Source organism: Pogona vitticeps, chromosome 7, assembly GCF_051106095.1.
Source record: "Pogona vitticeps strain Pit_001003342236 chromosome 7, PviZW2.1, whole genome shotgun sequence".
Classification (NCBI taxonomy): Eukaryota; Metazoa; Chordata; class Lepidosauria; order Squamata; family Agamidae; genus Pogona; species Pogona vitticeps.
Genome location: NC_135789.1, coordinates 28,404,227 through 28,424,916, shown reverse-complemented (window position 1 = coordinate 28,424,916; position 20,690 = coordinate 28,404,227). Strand labels below are relative to the sequence as shown.

The 20,690-nt window shown below is 45.5% G+C and overlaps 2 protein-coding genes across 23 annotated transcripts in view; one reads left to right on the top strand and one right to left on the bottom strand.

Moving 5' to 3' along the window:
• The window catches only part of MSI2 (musashi RNA binding protein 2), a 424,247-nt gene that overhangs the window by 40,681 nt on the left and 362,876 nt on the right, over positions 1 to 20,690 (bottom strand). For 5 of the 22 annotated variants that reach the window (XM_020786864.3, XM_020786866.3, XM_020786869.3 and 2 more), the window contains 3 exons: positions 18,507 to 18,545; positions 7,879 to 7,902; positions 5,155 to 5,274 (listed from right to left, as the gene is read on the bottom strand). The exons of 1 other annotated variant lie outside the window; for it this stretch is intronic. In XM_020786864.3, coding sequence (XP_020642523.1) covers positions 5,155 to 5,274; positions 7,879 to 7,902; positions 18,507 to 18,545 — 183 coding nt within the window. The remainder of the gene's footprint in view (positions 1 to 5,154; positions 5,275 to 7,878; positions 7,903 to 18,506; positions 18,546 to 20,690) is intronic. 16 more of the 22 variants (XM_020786873.3, XM_020786874.3, XM_020786879.3 and 13 more) reach the window with 7 other exon arrangements.
• The window catches only part of LOC140701746 (uncharacterized), a 443,504-nt gene that overhangs the window by 260,779 nt on the left and 162,035 nt on the right, over positions 1 to 20,690 (top strand). The gene's annotated exons all lie outside the window — the stretch shown is intronic.

Sequence of the window (20,690 nt, the reverse complement as noted above, 5' to 3'; positions counted from 1 at the left end):
CATGGGCTGATCAAGCGGCCCCGGGGATGTAGGGCAGTGGTCCCCAACCTTGGGCCTCCAGATGTTCTTGGACTACAACTCCCAGAAGCCTTCACCACCACCTCTGCTGGCCAGGATTTTTGGAAGTTCAAGAACATCTGGAGGCCCAAGGCTGGGGACCACCGATGTAGGGAAGATCCTTTGTTTTAAGTCTTTGCTGCTTTGCTCTTGGCATACACACAATTATGGATGGCCAAGTGAGTAAAATTTGGGGGGGGGGCTCCCCGTGGGCAGTTGGCAGAATCTCTGGCCCTCTGGTTTTCTGGCCAGCAGGAAGGAAACATTTACAAGGCTCATACCATAGAAGTGTTCAGCAAATATTTCTGGGGACCTTGCTTTCTTTTAAAAAAATACGATTCCAAATATAACTCTACAAGTTCTCCTCCTTCCCTCAAAGGAAACAAGCAGTAGGTGGCACTTTCAAGGACGGCAGCAGGGCTGGGTCCAGCCACATGGACAGGATAAATGGCCGTACTGTGCCTCTAACAGAGTGTGTGGGCCATGTGCTCCAAACAGATACCAGTATACACCATGGCCCAATGTAAAAATGTATCCATCCGTCCAGTGTGCGTACGGGTGCCTACATGGGCCACCTGCCCTACATGTTCCCTCCCAAACAGGAATTAAAGCGCATGCGTTCAACTCAATGGCTGTCATAGTGGGCCAACGTCTGAACTAGGCTGCATGCTGGTGGAGAGGGGTCACCAAAACAGAGATGCTTAACACTTTTCCTAGTAACTGACTAGACAGTATCTTTTCAATGAAGGGCTCTAATGCACTTACAGCTCCCCTCTGGAAACACAAAAGCAAGCGTGTGTTCACAGCTGCCACATTCATAAAACTGAATGGGGAGGCTGACAGATATACCAGATCTGTACATCTATGGCAATCGGGAAAATCAAGTGGTATTGATAGTTAAGTTGTTTCAGAGATCCTTGTTACAAAACGCTAACCCTCATATGAATGTGACTCAGGTCCTGATTGGTTAAAAATAGCATCAAGGGTAAGTAACAGTTTGTCAAGGTGGGTGTAAAAGTCAGGGTGATACAGAGAATTATAATTTCCTCCCAACCGTGTGATTTCAATCAGCATTGGCTAAAGGACCCCACTTGCGCTTGGCTGCAGCTAGAACATCTCCCTGTTGTGGTTTCAAGGGTGATATTAGCCTGTTGATTGAGGGCAAATGGGTGCCAAGTGATTCCCACTCACCCACTAACTCACATCACTTTCCTACTAGCAGGAGAGTTTCTTATCATACGAGAGGCTACTAAGAAATGAGAAAATAACATCTAAATTATTCTGGAACCCACTTGGTCACTCCCAAAATAAGCCTGGAAGACATTTACCCTAGGTAAGCTTAGGGAAATGAAAGAATAATTCCCACGCACAAGAGTGTGGGACAGTGGACATAGTATTATTAGATTGTGTCAGGGCAAAGATGTGTTCAAATCCCCACGTGGCCAGAGAGTTCACTGGGTCACCCTGGACTAGATCTATGCTCTCAACCCACCCTGTACCTCACACAGTCATTGTGAAGAATGCAACGGATGCCTTTCTGACTGCAGCAAGTATTTTTCTTTGAAGCACCGACTGTCTTCCTTCCTTCAGAATGGTGGCAGGGGTGAGTGATTTACTAAGGGGAATACCCATCATCTCTCCATATGTGCAGCCAAGCTGAGTTGTGATCTTCTATCAAACACTGCCCTCTCACTGGGAGACTCCGCAAACCACGTCTCATATGGCTTAGAAAATTTACGGTGACCCCCTCGAGAGTCACAGCTGTATCTTGAGAAACTGTCATGTCAGAATTGCGATGCGTCTATATTTTATTTTGGCCTGTTTTGATGTTTCGACTTTAAAAATATTTTCATTCAGCACCAATCCATTTGATACTAAAATTGGCTTGGATCCACTTGCCTTTCCCTGAGCTTTCTCTCCATATAATAATCTCTTCAAGAGGAGAAATGATGTCCGTTTGCACCAACCAGCCTCTTGACGTCCAGCCATGAGAATCTCCATTCCCTTAAGGACATGGAGGTGGCTTAGATTCAGTGCTCACAGCCATGTTACATGTTTGCAGATGCCGAAAATAATGCTGGGCTAACCACCTCCAAAGTAAGATGGCTAATTCCATTCTTCATCAACTTCTGGACATGAATCAGGCCTGAGCCCCATTAACGTGAGGTTGGCTAGATGGTATTGCTCTTGAAAACACTTCACTATCGATGCCAGTTCCCTTGCCATGGAAACTCTATAGTGGACCACCTTCCCACAACTGGAACAGCCCCCTTACAAACAGAAACCATTTGTACAGTATCAAGGCACATTTCTGCCTTCAGTACGCCTGGGTGGATCTGTGTGTGCAGAGAGAGAGAGAGAGGGAGCCGTACTGCTCTTTAAACTTGCCATAAAATGTTGGTGTTAATTTTGGGTTAGATTTAGCTTTGTATCACAAGTTAATTTCCTCTTTTGTTAAAAAAATAAAATAAAATTTCAAAATTAAACAAAATGTGTGTGTATATATTTATATACTGTATATATTTATGTAAAAAACCAAAATGATATCAAGCAGAGAAATTGGCTGACGCTCAGCTCAGTTCCAAGGGACACCACAGCACTCTGATTAAAATGGGACAACCATCATGATCGAAGTTAATCTGGGGGAACCCTCCCCTTCGCTTTTCTTTGGGGGAAACTCATCACCTCTATTTCTAACAAAATTGAATCCAAATATACGACAAAACTGGATCCAAAACTGGACAGAGCTTGGGGAAGGGACATAGAAAACTGTCCATTCTTCCTCAGATAATAAATAATATCAGTGCTTATCTTTAAAGGCAGAAAAGAAGAAGGAAAAAAAAGAAAGGAACAAAAAGTAATACCCCCCCCCCCCCGCGCTATTCCAGCAAGTCCCATAATCCACTCCCTTCAGGCTGCCACATTCAACTGCTACGGATGATCCTTTGTAGCTCCGCAAGCAGTGCCAGTTTGCATGGAACGGAGTTCTCCAAACATCTCCCTTTGGACCTTAAAGAATTAATTCTTTCTCCCCCAGTCTGCTGGGCTGGCTGGGTGGGAGGCTTTAATGCTCAATGGCCCTTTCCACTTTGGGACCTTTTGAAAATCGGGAGTTGGTGTGAACAGGCCTAAGTGAATGAGTGCAGATGTTACACACCAACGAACAAACGTCATCATGAGAGAGCTGAGTAAAACTGTGACCGCCAAGTTCTTTGCTACGTGTCTCTACGTGCACAATCTGGCTGGGGAAATTTGGCCCCTCCCCAAAATGCCATCTCCAATGGTTTCTCCGCCTGCCCGCCCACCCTCCTCCAAATGACCCACTTGGTATTAGCAAGAACAAACGGCCCGGATAAACACACAAGACAGGACACAAAGAGGAGCAAGCAAAGAGAGGCTGGGGAGCGATTAAAACCCACTGAGGAAGCAGCAAGTCTGCCCTTTGTCCTTGCTTTGCATTCAGGGTTCAGAGTTGCTAACGAGCAAATCCAGCAAAAAAAGAGGCACTGCTAAGTCTTAACAGCCCACTCATGATTGGATTGTCAGTTATATCAAAGTGCAAATTCATATTCCCATAAATTGAGATTACCTTATGACAAGGTAACCAATGAGCTCCTCCCTCCTTGAGCAGGAAGGGCCCTGGGGAATGGAGTGGAAGGAAGTGGCGCTTCTTTCATAGGTGGACACGCATAGAAAAAGTTAACATTTCTCATGAAAACAGGAGCCAGAGTTTGCAGCAGGCAACAAATGCTGGAATAATAGCCAAGCTCAGAGGGACTTCTTATTGTTATTATTTGAAGGTGCCAGCATAAGGCTACGCTCTTTGGGAGAGCCATTCTGGTTTGTTCCTGATATAATGTGGGTTGGTTTACGTTCCAGGCTACACTCTGAAACCACAGTGGTCTTTAACAGCAATTCAGACACTGTGCAAATATCATGGTTTGTGCTAGCTACATTTAAGAGTCCAAGCCATGCCTTGAGCTTACACGCCTACAAGCAGATCATGGCGGACTGCTGCCATCTTCTGCCCTCCCACACTCAGCTTTTTAAGTTGACCAGGTCATGTTCTTCTCCAGCTGGCCAAAGCCTCTAGGGCTGGAGGAATGGCTAAGATGTGTGAATGCAGGCATCACACCATCTGTGATGAGCACCAACCCACACTTCACAAACATACTTTGTTCCATGATTTCTGATCCTGGTTTGTCTGCCAGTTAAAACCTAGGGTTTTGCTGGTTTGCATGTTACGCCTGCCAAACCGTGATTGTGCATCACTAAGTCCTGTTTGGTATGATGCCCAAATTGAGTAACAACATCTAAGTTACAATAACGGGAGAAACTATTTCCCTGGTTGTTTTTTTTAAATACATTATTGCAGTGACATTCAAGCTAGCTATACCTGCTGCCTCACAATGGTGGGAGGAACGACAAGGTCATATTCCCCACCTTATCTTCTTGACTCACTCAGGTTAAGCAAATCTATTCTGCTATGATTTTAGAAAACAAGAGTCTTCCCCCCCACCAGTTCTGTATTTCAGTTGCTGGACACATAAATGGCTTCGTATGTTGCATGGCCACAATACCCTCCCTAGCTCACATTTAGGCACAGTGTCTTTATGCCCAGTTCCTGAATGCCTGATTTTTTGGAATCCTTGCAAATTTTAACAAGATCCACCCATTTCACAATGAAGGTTTTTGGATTAGCAAACACCTCTGCCAGCAGCACTGCAGCCGTTCCAAATGAGCAGCACTGGCGACGTCTCCCACTTCCCTGGCTGCTGAGGACGGCCTTAATGAGAGAAAAGCGATTGCCTTGTTAGCCCAGTGCAAACTGCTGAGAAATGAAAACTTCTATTGCTCTTCGCAGGTGACTTTCAAATAAAAAAGTCCACCCTACAGTTCGCTTGGTTGAAAAATCTTGCGTGCCTTGGCAGCCTCCCCCCACTATGTCAAGACTGGTGGCCTCTGCTTGTAGTATTTGGTTTTGTTTGCTGGGTTTTCAGTCCACCCCACCCCCACCCCGCCCCGAAGGAAGCGTGAGGAAAATCAGAGAACGTGATGGACAGCTGCAGCCACATCGAATACCGACAGAGCGTTTACCTGGCCCTGCGTTCTGTGTGTATGCCATGTAGCTGCCTCTTCCACGGCCCCCCCTACCTGATCCTCTTGCTGCCGCCACTGCTGCCGCCGCTACTGGTCCGTAGGCTGCTGCCGGGAAACCTGGCCGTGGGGGGAAAAACAAGAAGGGTGAGAGGAAGGATGTGACGGACACAGCAGAATGGAGCAGGCTTTCGCTGTGCCAACCGTTGAGGGTGCAGGCGGCCGTAAGAAGGGTCGTGTTTGACTTGCGGGAATTGGAGTTTAAGGGGATAGTCATTGGGGGGAGGCATCCTTGGAAACTGAGTAAGCTGAAGGAGACTCATCCTGTCCTTGCAATGAGCAGCAGGATTTGCCCTAAACTCACCAAGGCTTCCTGGTGGTCTGAGGAGGTTGAAGGGCAGGTTGCTCGGGCCCCTTCAGTCCACCTACACACAGGTCAAGGGGATCAATTGCTCGCCAACTACATTGGACTGCTGTTACATTGCTATTAGAAGGGGGACAAAGCACCAAGGTCACTCTTGATTCCACTTTCCCTGGGCTTGGAGAAGTTACCTTTTTTTGACAACTCCCAGAACAGCAGGAGGGCCTTTGGGTCATCCTGGCTAGGAAATACTGGATTTTCCTCCTTCCTGCTCAAAGCAGGCATTCATCCTAATTGACTCACTTTATCTTTTTTTTTTTTTAAATCAACTTCTGCCCAAATTTGCCCTCAAGGTGGCATATGCTTAAGATAGCATACAAGGAAACTCCTGGGTCAAATCAGAAATCAGTAAGTGCAAGGATGGGCCACCTGTGGCCTCCCTCCCAAGAAGAGATGGAAGGCCTGGGGGGAAAAACCCCAGAAAATTGGGGGGGGGATCCAGTTCCCCTCCCCATTTTTTCCAAAAGCTCTGATTTGATTTTTCCCCCTGGAAAAATTGGGAAAAAATATGGAGTGTGGAATATGTTCTTTTACAATGATAAATAATATGTCTATGGCATGGTATTCAAACTATGTCACATGAAGACCTTAGTGAAAGACATCTGAGACTTGTATGTGTGTTATTTGAGAGTGCCAAGGGCATTTCAATAGCCTTTTTGGGCCCTGCCAGAGACTCCCAACTAACAATTTAAAGCCGCCTTCTGATCCTGGAAGCTCCAGAAGGTGGGCTGGGCTGGGTTTAACTTATGACTGTGGCAGGGAAGGAAGGCGAGGCGGCAGGCTTCGCTGCTCCCAAACAGGAACACCTTTTGAATATAAACACCGAATCCCTCACCAGGTTGAGGGCACAGCACGCCGGGGGACTGCCGGGACCCCGATCTTCTCACAAAATACATTTCCAGCATGGCACTGAGTTGGTGGAGACACCATTTCAGTTTCACAAGAATGCCTTGGAATGCGACGATGCCGAGGGGAATCATGACAAATTGAAACGGCAGCACCTCTGGATCCATCCCATTAGGATCTGTCACATTTTGCTACCCCTGCGCCCTGGTTAAACCTGTGGGGGGGGGTTTCCTTGACATACAAGAGCAAAGGCTCCTTCAAATCAGGCACTGCCTCTATGATCATCCTCTGCTTTACGCCGAGACAAGGCAGGGACGTGAGCAAACAAAAATGGCTACCTCTGCCACGGCTAGTTCAACTTGCGAGAGGCAAGGCAGATGCTGGACAATGATGGGAGGCTCAGTGAGCACACAGATTCGGTGTCTGCCCATGCTGGCAGTGCCGAAACTGAACTCCGCACATAGCAACAGCTGGGGCTGCAGAAAACAGACCAGACTACGCCAAGGGACTAACAGCAGCTTCTGCCTGCCCTGTGCCATCCGCCCGTAGTGGATGGCAGATGCATTTCGTCTCATAACAAACTGACACTGTGGGGACGGCAGGAGCAGCCGTGAAGGCATGAGGCGGGCTGGGGAAGAGAAGTCCCCGTCTTCTTTCCATCACTGTCCTCCCCCAACGTGTCCCGTAACAGGATTTTGAGCTACATAGGAATGTGGGGAGAGCAATTCTCCTCTGGGGGGGGAAAGATGCCGCTCATTTCATTTCCCTGCAGCGCTTTGAGAAGCACCAGAACTCCTTTTAATGGAGGAACTTCCATCGAGTCAGCAGACCTCTGGAGAAGGACATCTCCCATAATCCCCCGTGCTTCAACGTGCTGTCATCTAGGATGATCGGGCAATGGAAAATAAGGGGCCGGGGAGGCGACCTTTCTGTCGTCACCTCGAGAGTTTCTCACCTCTGCCGCAACTTCAGCACTAAGAAAATAAATTAGGAGGTTCGAGGAGCTTCTCGTCTGGGCAAAGGGAGGTGTGGGGGAGGGGAACAGGGAGTGCACTGTTGTCCTGAGCTTTTGGCGCTTGGCTCTGCGTAATTACCCCAAGTTGTTCTGATGTTTGCGCTTCAGAGAGCTCGCCCGTCTCTGATTCTGATTGCCAATTCTGCTCGTGATGACAAGGGAAAGGACACACTTCATAGCCAGTGATTAAGCTGCTTGTAATTTATCATTATGAAAGCGACTGTACAGCGTCCACCGGCAAGAAAGGAGAAGGAAGGAAACGCAGAAAGGAAAGAAGAAAAGAGAGAAAGATCCAAAGAGCTTAGCCAACTACAAAAGCCCGCTAACTCTAGTTCTATCACCGTAGCTACAGGTACCGCTATCAAGGAAAAAACCGAACAACAGAAGTGATAGGCTAGAGTGTCTCTAAACTACAGTAAAATATCAATTAAGAGAAACATACTTGCATTTAAATATGGTAATAGGGCTGTTGGAGGGAAAAAGATTCCAAGTAAATAAATGAACAATGACTTCCAGCAATCTGCAGAGCTCCCCCCCCCGCTCCCCTGCTGTCCAAACCCACTCCCTGAATTTGCTTATAAGACAGATCACCCTGTGGTTATTCAACGCAGAGGTTAAGTGGCAAGCTGTTCAGCCCTGGCACTCAACAGTTGCTTGGGCTGGGGGTGGGGGGGCGTTGGAGAGGAAAGAAAGGGCAGTGGCTTGCAAAGGCTGCCTTTGGGTGAGCCAACCCTTGCAGCTGCCTTGGCCAGGGAGAAAGCAGGGGGAGGCAAAGACGCTCGCGGGTGGCCACCCCATTCTCTCGTGATGCTTGTGCATGGCATTGGGCCAACACGTCTTCAGCCACTCTGGTTAAAAGAGAAAATGGAAGAGCAAGTACAGTCATCCCTGTAGACCAGTGGCCCTCAACCTTGGGTCACCCAGGGGTTCTTGGACTGGAACTCCCAGAAGCCTTCACCACCAGCTGTGCTGCCTGAGGTTTCTGGGAGTTGCAGTCCAAGAACACTGGGGTTACTCAAGGCTGGGATCCACTGCCTTAGACTAGTGCAGAAGGGCATGAATGGAGAGCTCTTGTGGTGGATTAGTCTCTAAACTCCAACGATGACGAGCTAAAAGCCACTGAGAACATACTCCCTAGTCCTAGTCAAGGCAGCTTTGATTATTGGCCAGCTTTAATTAAGGTATCCTTAGTCTGCCTACATTATACATTGGGCACAGCCGGGAAAAGCTGCTGTTTGGACAGCTTTTCCAGAATCCCTCAGTGGTGGTTTCTGGGAGTTGTAGTTCAGAAAAAAAAGGTGATGTTTCCCCTGCAGTCTGGTAAAGGTCATGAGCGCATTATGGGTCGCGGTATCTAGTCACAGATGACAGATCCATGCCCAAACTTCTTCTGAGCCACTTCCATCATTCATAGGGACAGATAACACTTCTAGAAAAGATAGCCCAGAATCCTCTTGAGCTACACTTACCCAACGGAACAAACTGTTTCATAGTCTTGATCTGTGTCACAGAAGCTCACAGGGACTTCTCCTATCGCCTCCTACCCAAAATCCCATGAGGTAAGTGAGCTGAGGTGCAGCAACGTTGTCCAAGGTCACCTTGTCAAGTTCACTTTCTATCTCTGCCTTCCCCAAACTAGTGCCCTTCACATTATATCAGGACTACAAACCCTGTCATCCCCAACCAGCAGAAACATATTTTAGCCTATACAGTGGTGCCTCACACAACGAGTGCCTCACACAACGATGAATTCACACAACGATGCCTTTTTCTGTTAAATTTGCTGCCTCACACAGGGATGTTTCCTATGGGGGATTTTCACACAACGATCTCCCTTTTCGCTCCTGTAAAAGTGCCTTACAATGTTTGGAAGCTGTTTTAAATGATTGCAATGGTTAGTCCACCTCCTGAAACCTATGCAAACTGATTTTGGTGTTGTTCTGACACTTCGTTAATTTATGATGATTTTTTGTTTTTTCCATTGGAAACCATTAGACAGACCATCCAATGGTTTCCAATGGAGAAAATTCAAAAAATCATCATAAATTAACGAAGTGTCAGAACAACACCAAAATCAGTTTGCTTAGGTTTCAGGAGGTGGACTAACCATTGCAATCATTTAAAACAGCTTCCAAACATTGTAAGACACTTTTACAGGAGCGAAAAAGGACTTCGCAAAGGCATTGACATGTATTGAGTCGGCTTCAATACATTCCAATATAGGAAACATTGTTTCACTCAACGATGTTTCCTATGGGGATTTTCACTGAACGATGGCAATCCGTTCCAATTGGAACGGATTAACCGGTTTTCAATGCATTCCTATGAGAAATGGTGTTTCACAGAACGATGTTTCACACAACGTTGATTTTTTTGGAACCAATTAACATCGTTGTGTGAGGCACCACTGTACTCACTTTCGGTCACTGCTTTCTATACCTTTGCATACCTAACAGTACAGCTGCTCCCAACGATAATCTGAGTTACGTTTATGGTTGGGTTGGGGCAGCCTGGAGTAACTTTGTACAAAACATAGCTTTGCGCCTTTCTTGGCTACAGCTAACTGCATGTCAGATGCAGCCAAGTGGATAACATCGGGTAATTAGGAACAAGGCATATCAATGTAATAAATATCATATGTAGTTTAACATAAACTATTTAATAATGACAAATTTATTAAGAGTCAGGATTGCCAGATAGATAAACCTCCTTCAATGGGGAAAAAAGAAGTTATGTTCCAATCTCAGTAAATGATATATTCTTAGAGTACCTATAAACATTACATAAAATCATAATTAAGAGTAGAAATTATCAATTTTTTACATAATTCAAACAAGAATTTTATGCTAGCAATCATTAACAAAGCAGATAGCCTATCCAAACTACATCTTCCTTGATTAACTTTGGATCAATGCATTTATTTATTTAGGAAACGTATGGCTTGTTTTTCACTTGTAAAAATAATCCCAAAGTGGGTTATGAACCTAATCAAACACAGTGTAACAATAATGGCATACAGTTGTGCTCAAAATTATTCAACCCCCAATGCTGTAAAGGGGTTTAGGGACTATAGTGTACATTTGGAATTGTATTCAGAATGAAATCCTACAAGGACGTTTTAAAGAACCAAATGCAACTAAAATAACATCAATTGTTTATGTAATACAGTAGTAAATGTTTCTTTTGTGGTTTCTTCATTGCCACAATTATTCAACCCCTTAAAGACTACCACTCTGAAGAAGAGAGGTTCATTCAGGTGTTTTCAATCAGGTATTGAAAACACCTGTGGATGTCACCGAGCACCAATCAAGCATAATAAGCACCAATTAGGCAGCTTTAAAATGACTGTGATACTCAGCTCCTTCTAGACATTTACTGGTGTGGTTACAAACATGGTGAAGTCAAGAGAATGGTCCAGGAAGACAAGAGAAGAGGTGATTTGTCTTCACAGGAAGGGCAATGGCTATAAGAAGATTGCAAAGAAGTTAAACATACCAAGAGACACCATAGGAAGCATCATTCACAAATTCAAGGCAAAGGGCACTGTTGAAATGCTACCTGGTCATGGAAGAAAGAAGATGCTGACTTCGACTGCTGTGCGCTACCTAAAGCGTAGAGTGGTGAAAAGTCCCCGTGTGACTGCTGAGGAACTGAAAAAAGATTTGTCAGATGTGGGTATAGAAGTTTCAGCTCAGACAATAAGGCGCACACTGCGTAATGAAGGTCTCCATGCCAGAACCCCCAGGCGCACCCCCTTGCTGTCTCCCAAGAATAAGAAGAGTCGACTGCAGTATGCCAAAAGTCATGTGGGCAAACCACAAAAGTTGTGGGATAGTGTTCTGTGGACTGATGAAACAAAATTAGAACTGTTTGGGCCCATGGATCAACGCTATGTTTGGAGGAGGAAGAACAAGGCATATGACGAAAAGAACACCTTGCCTACTGTGAAGCATGGCGGAGGGTCAATAATGCTTTGGGGCTGTTTTGCTTCTGCAGGTACAGGGAAGCTTCAGCGTGTACAAGGTACCATGAATTCTCTTCAGTACCAGGAGATATTGGATGAAAATGTGATGCAGTCCGTCACACACCTGAGGCTTGGGAGACGTTGGACCTTTCAACAGGACAATGATCCCAAGCATACCTCCAAGTCCACTAGAGCATGGTTGCAGAGGAAAGGCTGGAACATTTTGGAGTGGCCATCGCAGTCACCAGACTTAAATCCGATTGAGAACCTCTGGTGGGACTTAAAGAAAGCAGTTGCAGTGCGCAAGCCTAAGAATTTGACTGAACTGGAGGCTTTTGCCCATGAAGAATGGGCGAAGATACCCGTAGATCGCTGCAAGACACTTGTGTCAAGCTATGCTTCACGTTTAAAAGCTGTTATAACTGTAAAAGGATGTTGTACTAAGTACTAAGATTGAATTTCACTTGGGGGTTGAATAAAAACTAATAATGATGTGAGCACAGAAAAGACATTTGTGGTTATTTCATTATAAACTTAAGGTTATATTTCTCTGACCTACAAGTGCCTCTTTCATGTAAATGTAAGCAAGATGACTGAATGATCAAAATCAATGTCAAAATGGCCAAAACATTCAATTTCAGTGGGGGTTGAATAATTTTGAACACAACTGTAACTTTTGGAGCTGAACTCCTTCTGGTTATGAAGGCAGAATAGAGACTGTGCCGAGTTTATAACTTGAGGCCATTCGTCCACAAAAGTTACACTGTTAGCATTATGCCAGTGTAACTATGCAAGAGGATTTGGGCATACCAGTTAGAGCTAGGAGAGGTGGCCCATCACAATGGGGGCCATTGTACCCCAACTGACAGTGATGGATCTCAATGCTTCGCCCCACCCCCACAAATCTGCACCTCCTTTGTCAGAGTGGTTTGCTCCCGTGTCCTGCACAAGTGATCCCCACAGTTGGTGGGAAACAGTCCCATTTCTCCACAGAGCTTCCTTCTTATCATGATTCATTTACTAGCTGAAAGCTGTCATCAGCCATTCGACAATATATAATGACTCGGAACTTAACTGATTGATCAGCATGACTGGATTCTGCGCGCTGTTAAGGTGGCAAACAGAATTGCACCCCCTGACTGGAAGGAAAACATTTCACTTCATGGTTACTGCGCTACCTACCCAAAAATGTGCATGTTATAGACACAACTCCTTAGTGTATTTATAATTAAACATTTTTTTTAAAAAAAACCATCAATGAAAAAGAGGCACAGCCATCTTTGTGGGTAAATCGTGTTGAGCAAATACAGAATGGCAGAATGCTCTATTTAATTTCATGGCCTCCGACCCAAACTTTGTGGGAAATCCAGAATATGATACTCATCAGATCTATCAAAGAGCATTTTCCAACCTCTGAGAGATGCATGGAAAGTTGTTTGGCAGTGCCTTTATTGTTTAACTTTTATGGGAGTCTGGATGACACATTTATTAAATGCTGCTTAACAACCAGGGCCTCATTACCGTCTCTTACACAGAAACACAACATATAATACAGCACCGGGCAGAAAGGCCTAAATAAGAGAAATAAAGATACAGCTCCAGCATTATGCTTCAAAGTGCTACAGTGGGCTTTGAACACTTAGGTTTTTTCAGACTACAACCCTGAAAATCCCCCACCGGAGGGATTTTGCACCGTTTCTAAGCTCTAGTCTCGTCGTCTAAAGCTGCCCAAGTCCGGCTCTTTGCCTTTTACACTTGGGTGGGAAAAGCCCCTCCAAGCCACCCTCAGGGCAGCCTCAGAAGTTGTATCATAGATAAAAGGTGCGTTTCAAAGCCTGCCAGGGGCCATCCGCCTCCCGCAGCTCAGGTCTTCAATTGCCGAGGCCTACCGCAAGGAAATAAGAAACACGATTCACGCTACTTTCCCCTCCGTGAGCCCGATGATGGATCGCCTGCTGCTTAGGAACTTCTTCCCAAATCGTTTCAAACACAGAACTCACTGCTCAGACACTCTTTCCCATTTCAGTGTGCCTTTTCGAAGGATGTGTGAAAAATTCCCCCGCAAATCTGAAAGTGGGTTATGCCGCACTTTGGACACATGGTGCTGCCTGATGCCAAGTTCTGCCGAGCTTACGGTGGCTCCTCAGCCCCGTGTGACCCCCTTTCTCGAGCCCATTTCTGTGGGGTCTTTCCAGATTTGCTGATCTGAGGGTGGAAAAGAGTTCTACCCACTCTTGCCGGCCTCCCTCCTTCCCCTGTTTTGCTCCTGAGCCAAAAAGAAAGGGTTTTTTAAAAAAAAATTTTATTTTATTTATACCCCACCTATCTAGTCTACTGTTTTTGTGAAACAGGAAGTGGACTCCTGGCTACTGCAGGCCTCAGCTGCTCAGCCCGATTCTAACCTAGTGAAAGTAGTCCATAGGCGGGTTTCCAGCCCATCAGCTGTCTAGAGTAGGGGATGGGAGGAAGACAGCAGTCCAAAAGGCTGAGAGCCTTAAGCATTTCTGGCTCCCCACACCCCTATCTCATGCGGGCTTCCAGATGATGTTAGCATTTCCAAAGACTATTTGCAAAATAACCGGGCAAGAAACCAGTAACCGTGCCTCTATGCACTGGTAATCCTATTATTAGATTACTACAATGTCTGGTTCAGGAGGTCTGTTCTGCCAGGCAAGATGTTCAACTGCATTATTTCTATAGCCTGCGTTCTTCCTGTGTATCTAGCTGGCTAGATAGCTCCATGGTGTTGGTCTCTGTCTGAAGAGCCAGAGGTTGGGAGTTCAGTTCCCCACTGCCAGCCGGCCTGTATAGCTTTGGGCCAGCTGCACCTCCAGAAGAAGGGAATCGCCAACCACTTCTAAGTATTCTTTACTTTTAAAACCCTGAAAAGAGCCGCCGTAACTCAAAATTGACTTGACGGCACATATTATTATTTATTCCTATGTGTTTTAAAAGTCCCATGTATAATCATCTCCATGACCAAGATGACCTGATTGTTTACATCATGTGGCCGCCATTGGGATCTTCTCTAAGCTGCCTTTGCCTGTGGACCACAGGATTTGGAGGTTCTTGCGTGAGATGGAAATTATCACACCGGCGCAGACCCTTGGGAGAAGCTGCCCATACAGCACATGCAGGACGTAACCTCAAGTCGAAGGGAGATGATTATCTTTCCCAGGTAGGACATCTAACGGACTGGGTGGAGCACACGGACCCTGGACAAAACCCACCGCTTTACAGAACCTCGGCTATAGCAGCTTCACATTTAAAGAAGGGCACCAGTGGACTAACTCAAAGTCCGAACCCTCCTGTGCCTGTCAGACAAATTCCTTGTGCTTCTAATTGCCTAGAGAAAAACAAGCTAGCGCTATTCAAAAGCACTAAAGTGGATTTAGGCATTCCAATTAGCGGATATTTTACAATTAACGTTCTGAATGGGCTCCAGCACTGCTCAAGAAAGCCCCCAGGATTCCGATCAATTTCACGCCGCCTTTATTTGTCAGTGAAAGCCAAAGCCCACATTTAGAGTTCAATTTTTCACAGATAATATTCCCGCCGCCCCCCCTTGTGCATCAATAGGGCTCCTTAACTACTTGAGCAGCCACGTTGAGGAGAGGCAGACAGACACGCATCTGGATTTGATGAGGATGCCCTAAGGTCGCCCATTTAGTGAGTGGGTCTCTACCGGCAAGCATTTTCTCCAACACACAAACAACAGACAGGAGGAGGGGAGTAGGAAGGCAGGACAATTTGGCTGGCAAACCATTGTTAGAATGGCTAATGTTTATTTTAAATCTTGCTAGTTAACTTCTGAGCTGGGATGAAAATCTCTGGTCTAAAATCACTCTGAAGAGCAGGATCCATGGTTAGGGACACTGTGCATTCTTAGCCACTTGCAATCATAGTGATAATGACACATCAACAACATAAACTATTGATCCATACAGCCTGGGGTAATCAAAACATGGTCACAGGCCTCTGTGGCTGTTTTTGAAGCCTCGGGCAGCCTCGCCCCAAAAGACGCTGCTAAATTCCACTGGTGAATCATAAAAAGCTTTTAATGTAGGGGTGTTGTGCCCCCTTCCCCATGGCATGATTATTTGGTGGATTTCCAGCTTTTATAGACCTTTCTTTATAGTTAAAATGCCTCCTAAGGCTGACCTGCTAGCAGGAAGAGTGTTAAGCTGAGATGTGTGTTGCTGAATCCATTCTTTCATCTTTGGACCCACACATCAATGTAAACTTTACATCAATGTAATGTGGCCTCTCAGATCTTCTCTCAACCTGGACTGACACAGAATTTGCATGAATAAAAAGCTCGACCATAGAGCTATAGCTTCTACCCAAGGGTGAGTGTAACTAAAGTGGTTTAATTTGCTTTGTAAAATAAGCCATTTGCAAATAAACGGTTGCTAGGCTTTCTGATTATTCCTTTCAATCATAAGTCACTTGTGTATCAGTTTTATCAGATACAAACTGGTTAAAAATTTAATGCTTCAGATCCAGTTAAAGGCATGACCGGAGAAGTTGCGCACACTGAAGCATGAACTGTACTGCTGGCTGAGTGATTCTGGGAAGTACAGTTCCTTGAGAGGAACGTTTGTAAACTGTAGCAGCGTGGGATTAACCCTGACCTTGCCGTGCTGTTCTTAAGGGTTAAATATGACAGAAGAAGAGGCCAGGGCCCCAGGAAGGGACGCAGAACAAGACCCTGGATGGGTTTAAAAGCAAAGTGGAATCTCTCACTGCGAAAGCCTTTTGTCCACTGCACCTTGTGGCAGTACTGCAGCCAAAAATCTGCTCAAAATCTTGAATCAACCCCAAGTAGGTGTATCAAGGTCCACTCAGCCTTCCATCCTTCCGAGCTCGGTAAAATGAGGACCCATCTTGCTGGGGAGGTGGGGTGGGGAGGCAACGTGTAATTCAATTGTAAACTGCCCAGAGAGTGCTTCAAGGGCTATGGGGCGGTATATAAGCAGCACGCTTTTCTGTGTCACTTGAACTCACACAGGAGAGCATTCTTTTTCAGGGTTTGTCCAGAACACAGGTTTTTCCATTTATGGATTCCTTTTAAATAGCCTTTAACATCCCCCACCCGCCCATTGCAGAACACATTAGAAACTGGTAAGCATTTGAGAACAGCCTGTAGGCTGAACAGAGAGCAAGAAAACAAAGAGAGAAGGAACATATTGATAACCCTCCTTCAAACAGAGTTGCCCGTCCCTTCGATAAGCCCAGAAAGAAGGCAAGAGGCTCCTGCCTGTTACTGCAAACGGAGCTTCTTTTTCATGATTCCTTTCCTCAGGCTGGGTTTGAAAGGCGACATTTGAATGAAGCAGATGCAATGGAGGAAACATCTGAGGGGTAATGTTATTATGAGTAATTTACTTTTAAAACTTGTATATTGATTTATAATCCTCAGGTGAACATGAAGTATTACGGCTGGTTTTCTTTCGCCCTCTCCCGAATCGGTAATCTGCACGGTGCCAGAACAGCTGTAATTTCCCGGGATGCAGTATTAAAACTGCCACCGCAAGAGTTATAAGCTAATAACCGTGTCCAGGATCAGTGATGTATACACTCCCGGTGGAAGCTACCTGCGCTGCTGATGTTACCACGAGCACCGTGGGCTGCGGTGGAAAATGAAAGCACAGACCCTTAACCACTGAGGCCCTTCTCTAAATCGGTCAGATCTCAATGTTTGGGACTACAATTCGCCATCAGCTTTGGCCAGCATGACCCACAATCAGGGATGATAGCAACTGTAGTATAGCAATGCTCAGAGGGTGCCGGGTTGAGGCAAACAGACTTACGCAGACAGGTCCCCATTAAATAGATGGGAAATCAGGAACACAGAAAGCACAAGTTGGACAAGGACCTCCAGCAATTTCACAACCAGGGTGCAGAATTATGCATGACGTCCTGAGGTCTAGCTGTGAAGATTTTGCTCAGAGAAATGGTGCAGAAATGTGAAAGTATGTATGTATGAATGAGTGGTTTACACCCAACAGAACCGCTATAGGACTACCATTGTCTTGCTCAATACATCTGGAAAGCATGTCCCGGGAGAAAGCTGAACAAGCATTGGTCACTGAGCCATCTCCAGAAGCATCCCCACATAGACAGAATATTGCAGTGATCCAATACAGACACTCCTAAAGCATGAACTACGTTGACTCTAGATCATTTCCATCAAAGATGTTGCTAGCACAGCAACTGAAACTTGCAAGAGGCATTCTCTTCAGATCCAGTTACCATTGCTATGTGAGCACCCAAGCACAATGCAGGAACCAAACATACATTGAAGTGCATGCATGGATCTTCCCAGGAAAGGACAACCCCATTGGGCAGAGGCCATTGATCTCCAGTATTGGCTAGAAATCCAGTCAACTCAGCGTCTTGTGTTGAACAGCATCTGTTCACTTTCCTCCAGTCCCTGACTGAAGTGTGGCAAGGTTTAGACCTCCCATTGACTTCTCAGCATTACCATATTTTTCCGTGTATAAGACTATACTTTTGTCTAAAATCTTTAGACTAAACATTGAGGGTCGTCTTATACACGGAAGTAAGCTGAGGAGAGAACAAAAGAAGTGGAGGGGAAAGGAGGGATCAAAGCGATCCTGCAGCGCTTTGATCCCTTTCCCCCTACACTTGCTAAGCCCCACTTAGATTTCTTAATTTTGGATTAGAAAAGTGGGGAGGCGTCTTATACATGAGGGTGGTCTTATACACGTCTTTCCTTTTCATCCACAAGAGAGCTGGGCATGACCAACCCACCGAGGACACCCATGCGAGACATCCCACACTGATGCTCACTACCAGGAGGTTCTAGTTGGGTTCCTCCGCAATCCCGTGGGCCACAACAATATAGGGATGTCAATACGACATTTTGTCAACCATCCTACCACCTTATGAGTCCTTATTCTACTCCTTATTGAAACAACAATGTATGCACAAGACAAGGCAGGTTTTCTAGAGAGGACTAAAAGCACAAGAGTGAGGGCCATGCTTGCACCCTGAAAGACAGAATTCTACTCCAAAAAACATAAAGTGGAACAGGGTGAGGATGGGGAACTGTTTTTAAAACTTAAGTGTAATCAACTTGCCTGGGTAACTGGGTTTGATTGAAGATCCCACGGAAAGCACTAAAAATCCACAGAATCAGATAGAGGCATTACTGGGCAGTACAGCAAGCTACAAACTAACTTAAAAAAAAGTATGACCTCAACATTTAACCCACTTCCCCCTCCCACCAATGAAAGAGCTTAGCCCAGCGTTAAAATGCTAAACAAAAATAGGTCCCCACGCCCGCCCTTCTGGGAAATGATGAAAAAACTTCTGCCATACTCCTGATGGATTAATCCTATTAACATTTTTTAAAAAAAAACATTTGGCCAAGAGTGCTTTATTTGGACAGCCCATTAAGTGTTTCCCTTTGTCTTTAAACACAGCTTTAGATCAAGCTTATTAAAATATATTTCATCAGGTCATGAAATTAGTGCGTTTTGGGGGCTCAGCGGTGGCACGCTTAACGAGGTTGGCATTAAAGAGCTGATTATGATACTCCAGGTAGAGGTGCAGATGGGAATGAAGGCCTTCAAACAAGAGCGCACCTAAGGAAGGATTCTCACGGCATGACAACTCATGTGATGTAAGCTCCAGGGGCAGGATCCATCCCTTGTTCCCGTGGAGGCAGACTATGGCCATGGAAAGCATAATGGAGCTCAGGCGGCAGAGGCTATAAATGTTGCAAGGAAAACCCTACGGGCTTGGGGAATCCATGCAGAACAGCCAGAAAGCAAATACTGTATTATAGATAGCCTAATATTTAATTGAACCTTCTCTGCAGTGAATAACCCCAGAAAAATAGGCTGCCCCAGCAGGCCTCCCCTTAATCTCTCACTACCTCAAGGGCTGGAGAGATTTAACTTCTAAAAATTAAAACTGAACATTCAGGGAAGAGAGAATTTTGCAAGATCTGTTCCCCTCATGTCTTCTTGTTAAGGCTGCCACGTCAGCAATATCCCAATTCCCTGATAATTCAGGGCCAACGCCTGGAACCAAAAGGAAAGACCCTTGCAATGTTGGGTGGGGCGGACACAACATGACAGACATGTCTTGTAACAGGCAGTGTAAAGGCCTAGTGAGGAATGTAAAGGCCGGTGTGCAACTTGCAGCAGCTCTAAAACTTGTAAGGTTTCAAAAGATGGAGAGTGTTCCTTAGCAGGTCTAAATGGAATGTCTTGATATGACGAGAATGAACCTCAAAATCTAGGATTGCCAATCGCCATTCCCTGAGATTATATGTCCAAAGGCTAAATTCTCGAGAACAAACCCTAAAACATGGTCTCAGGACCAAAGCATGAGACCTGGCAACCACGAGTGGCCAGCAGTTCCAACAGGTAAGAACTGTGAAGGAGCGTTGCTCAGATCTAGGCCATAAACTCCTCTCACTAATACAGATGTGCATTTCATTCCATTAATGTCCGTCATCTACAGCCTACATGAAAAATAAGGTTTTCTATCATTTCTGTGTAGCTTGGCTCTTAGATTGACCAGCTTTCTCGGTGGCCAGAAGTCCAACGTAGCAACTTGCCGCTTTGCATGGGGCTATCAGTATCTCCTCTGCTACATGTTGACCTACTTCCACTGTGCCAAGGGGAACAAACATGTGTGACTACTCTTGAATGTTTGGCACCCGGGTGCTTCTCATCCACTTCATTACAAGCGATTCTGGCTTGCCGTCCTGAGCAGAATTGTTTGGGTCTGGCTCCTGCGACGGGGTATTCCCCTCTGTGTCTTCTTTGCATATTCACACATGTTAACTTTTATGTTGCTTTGCTTCAGCAAGTAATTGTTCATGTAACAGCTCTTAGCAGCTGCATCTGTGGCCTTTTTGGGAAAAGCAACCCCCCCCCAATGATTGAGTCATCCCTGGTTTCATTTGGAATAATTAAGCTTTTTTTTGGTAAAAAAAATCAATCAAATGCATGATATAATCAAGAGTATGAAGATAATTAGAGTCATCTCTTGTCTAAGCCATTTGAAGGATGGAACAAATATTCCAATTTTGTTCAGGTGAGGCCTCTGGAAGCCTTCATGGGGGGGCACTTTGACGTCCACATATTTTTTGTACAACTTTTCTGCATCAGTTAGACCTTGTTCTCTGTCCTTCAGACTCTACTCAACTCGCAACACTAGCCCAGTGTTTCTGAATCTTGTTTCAATCTATTTCCCCCTTTGGATGTACAAGAAAATCTAATGCCCCTTTCGAATCCGCCACCCCAATG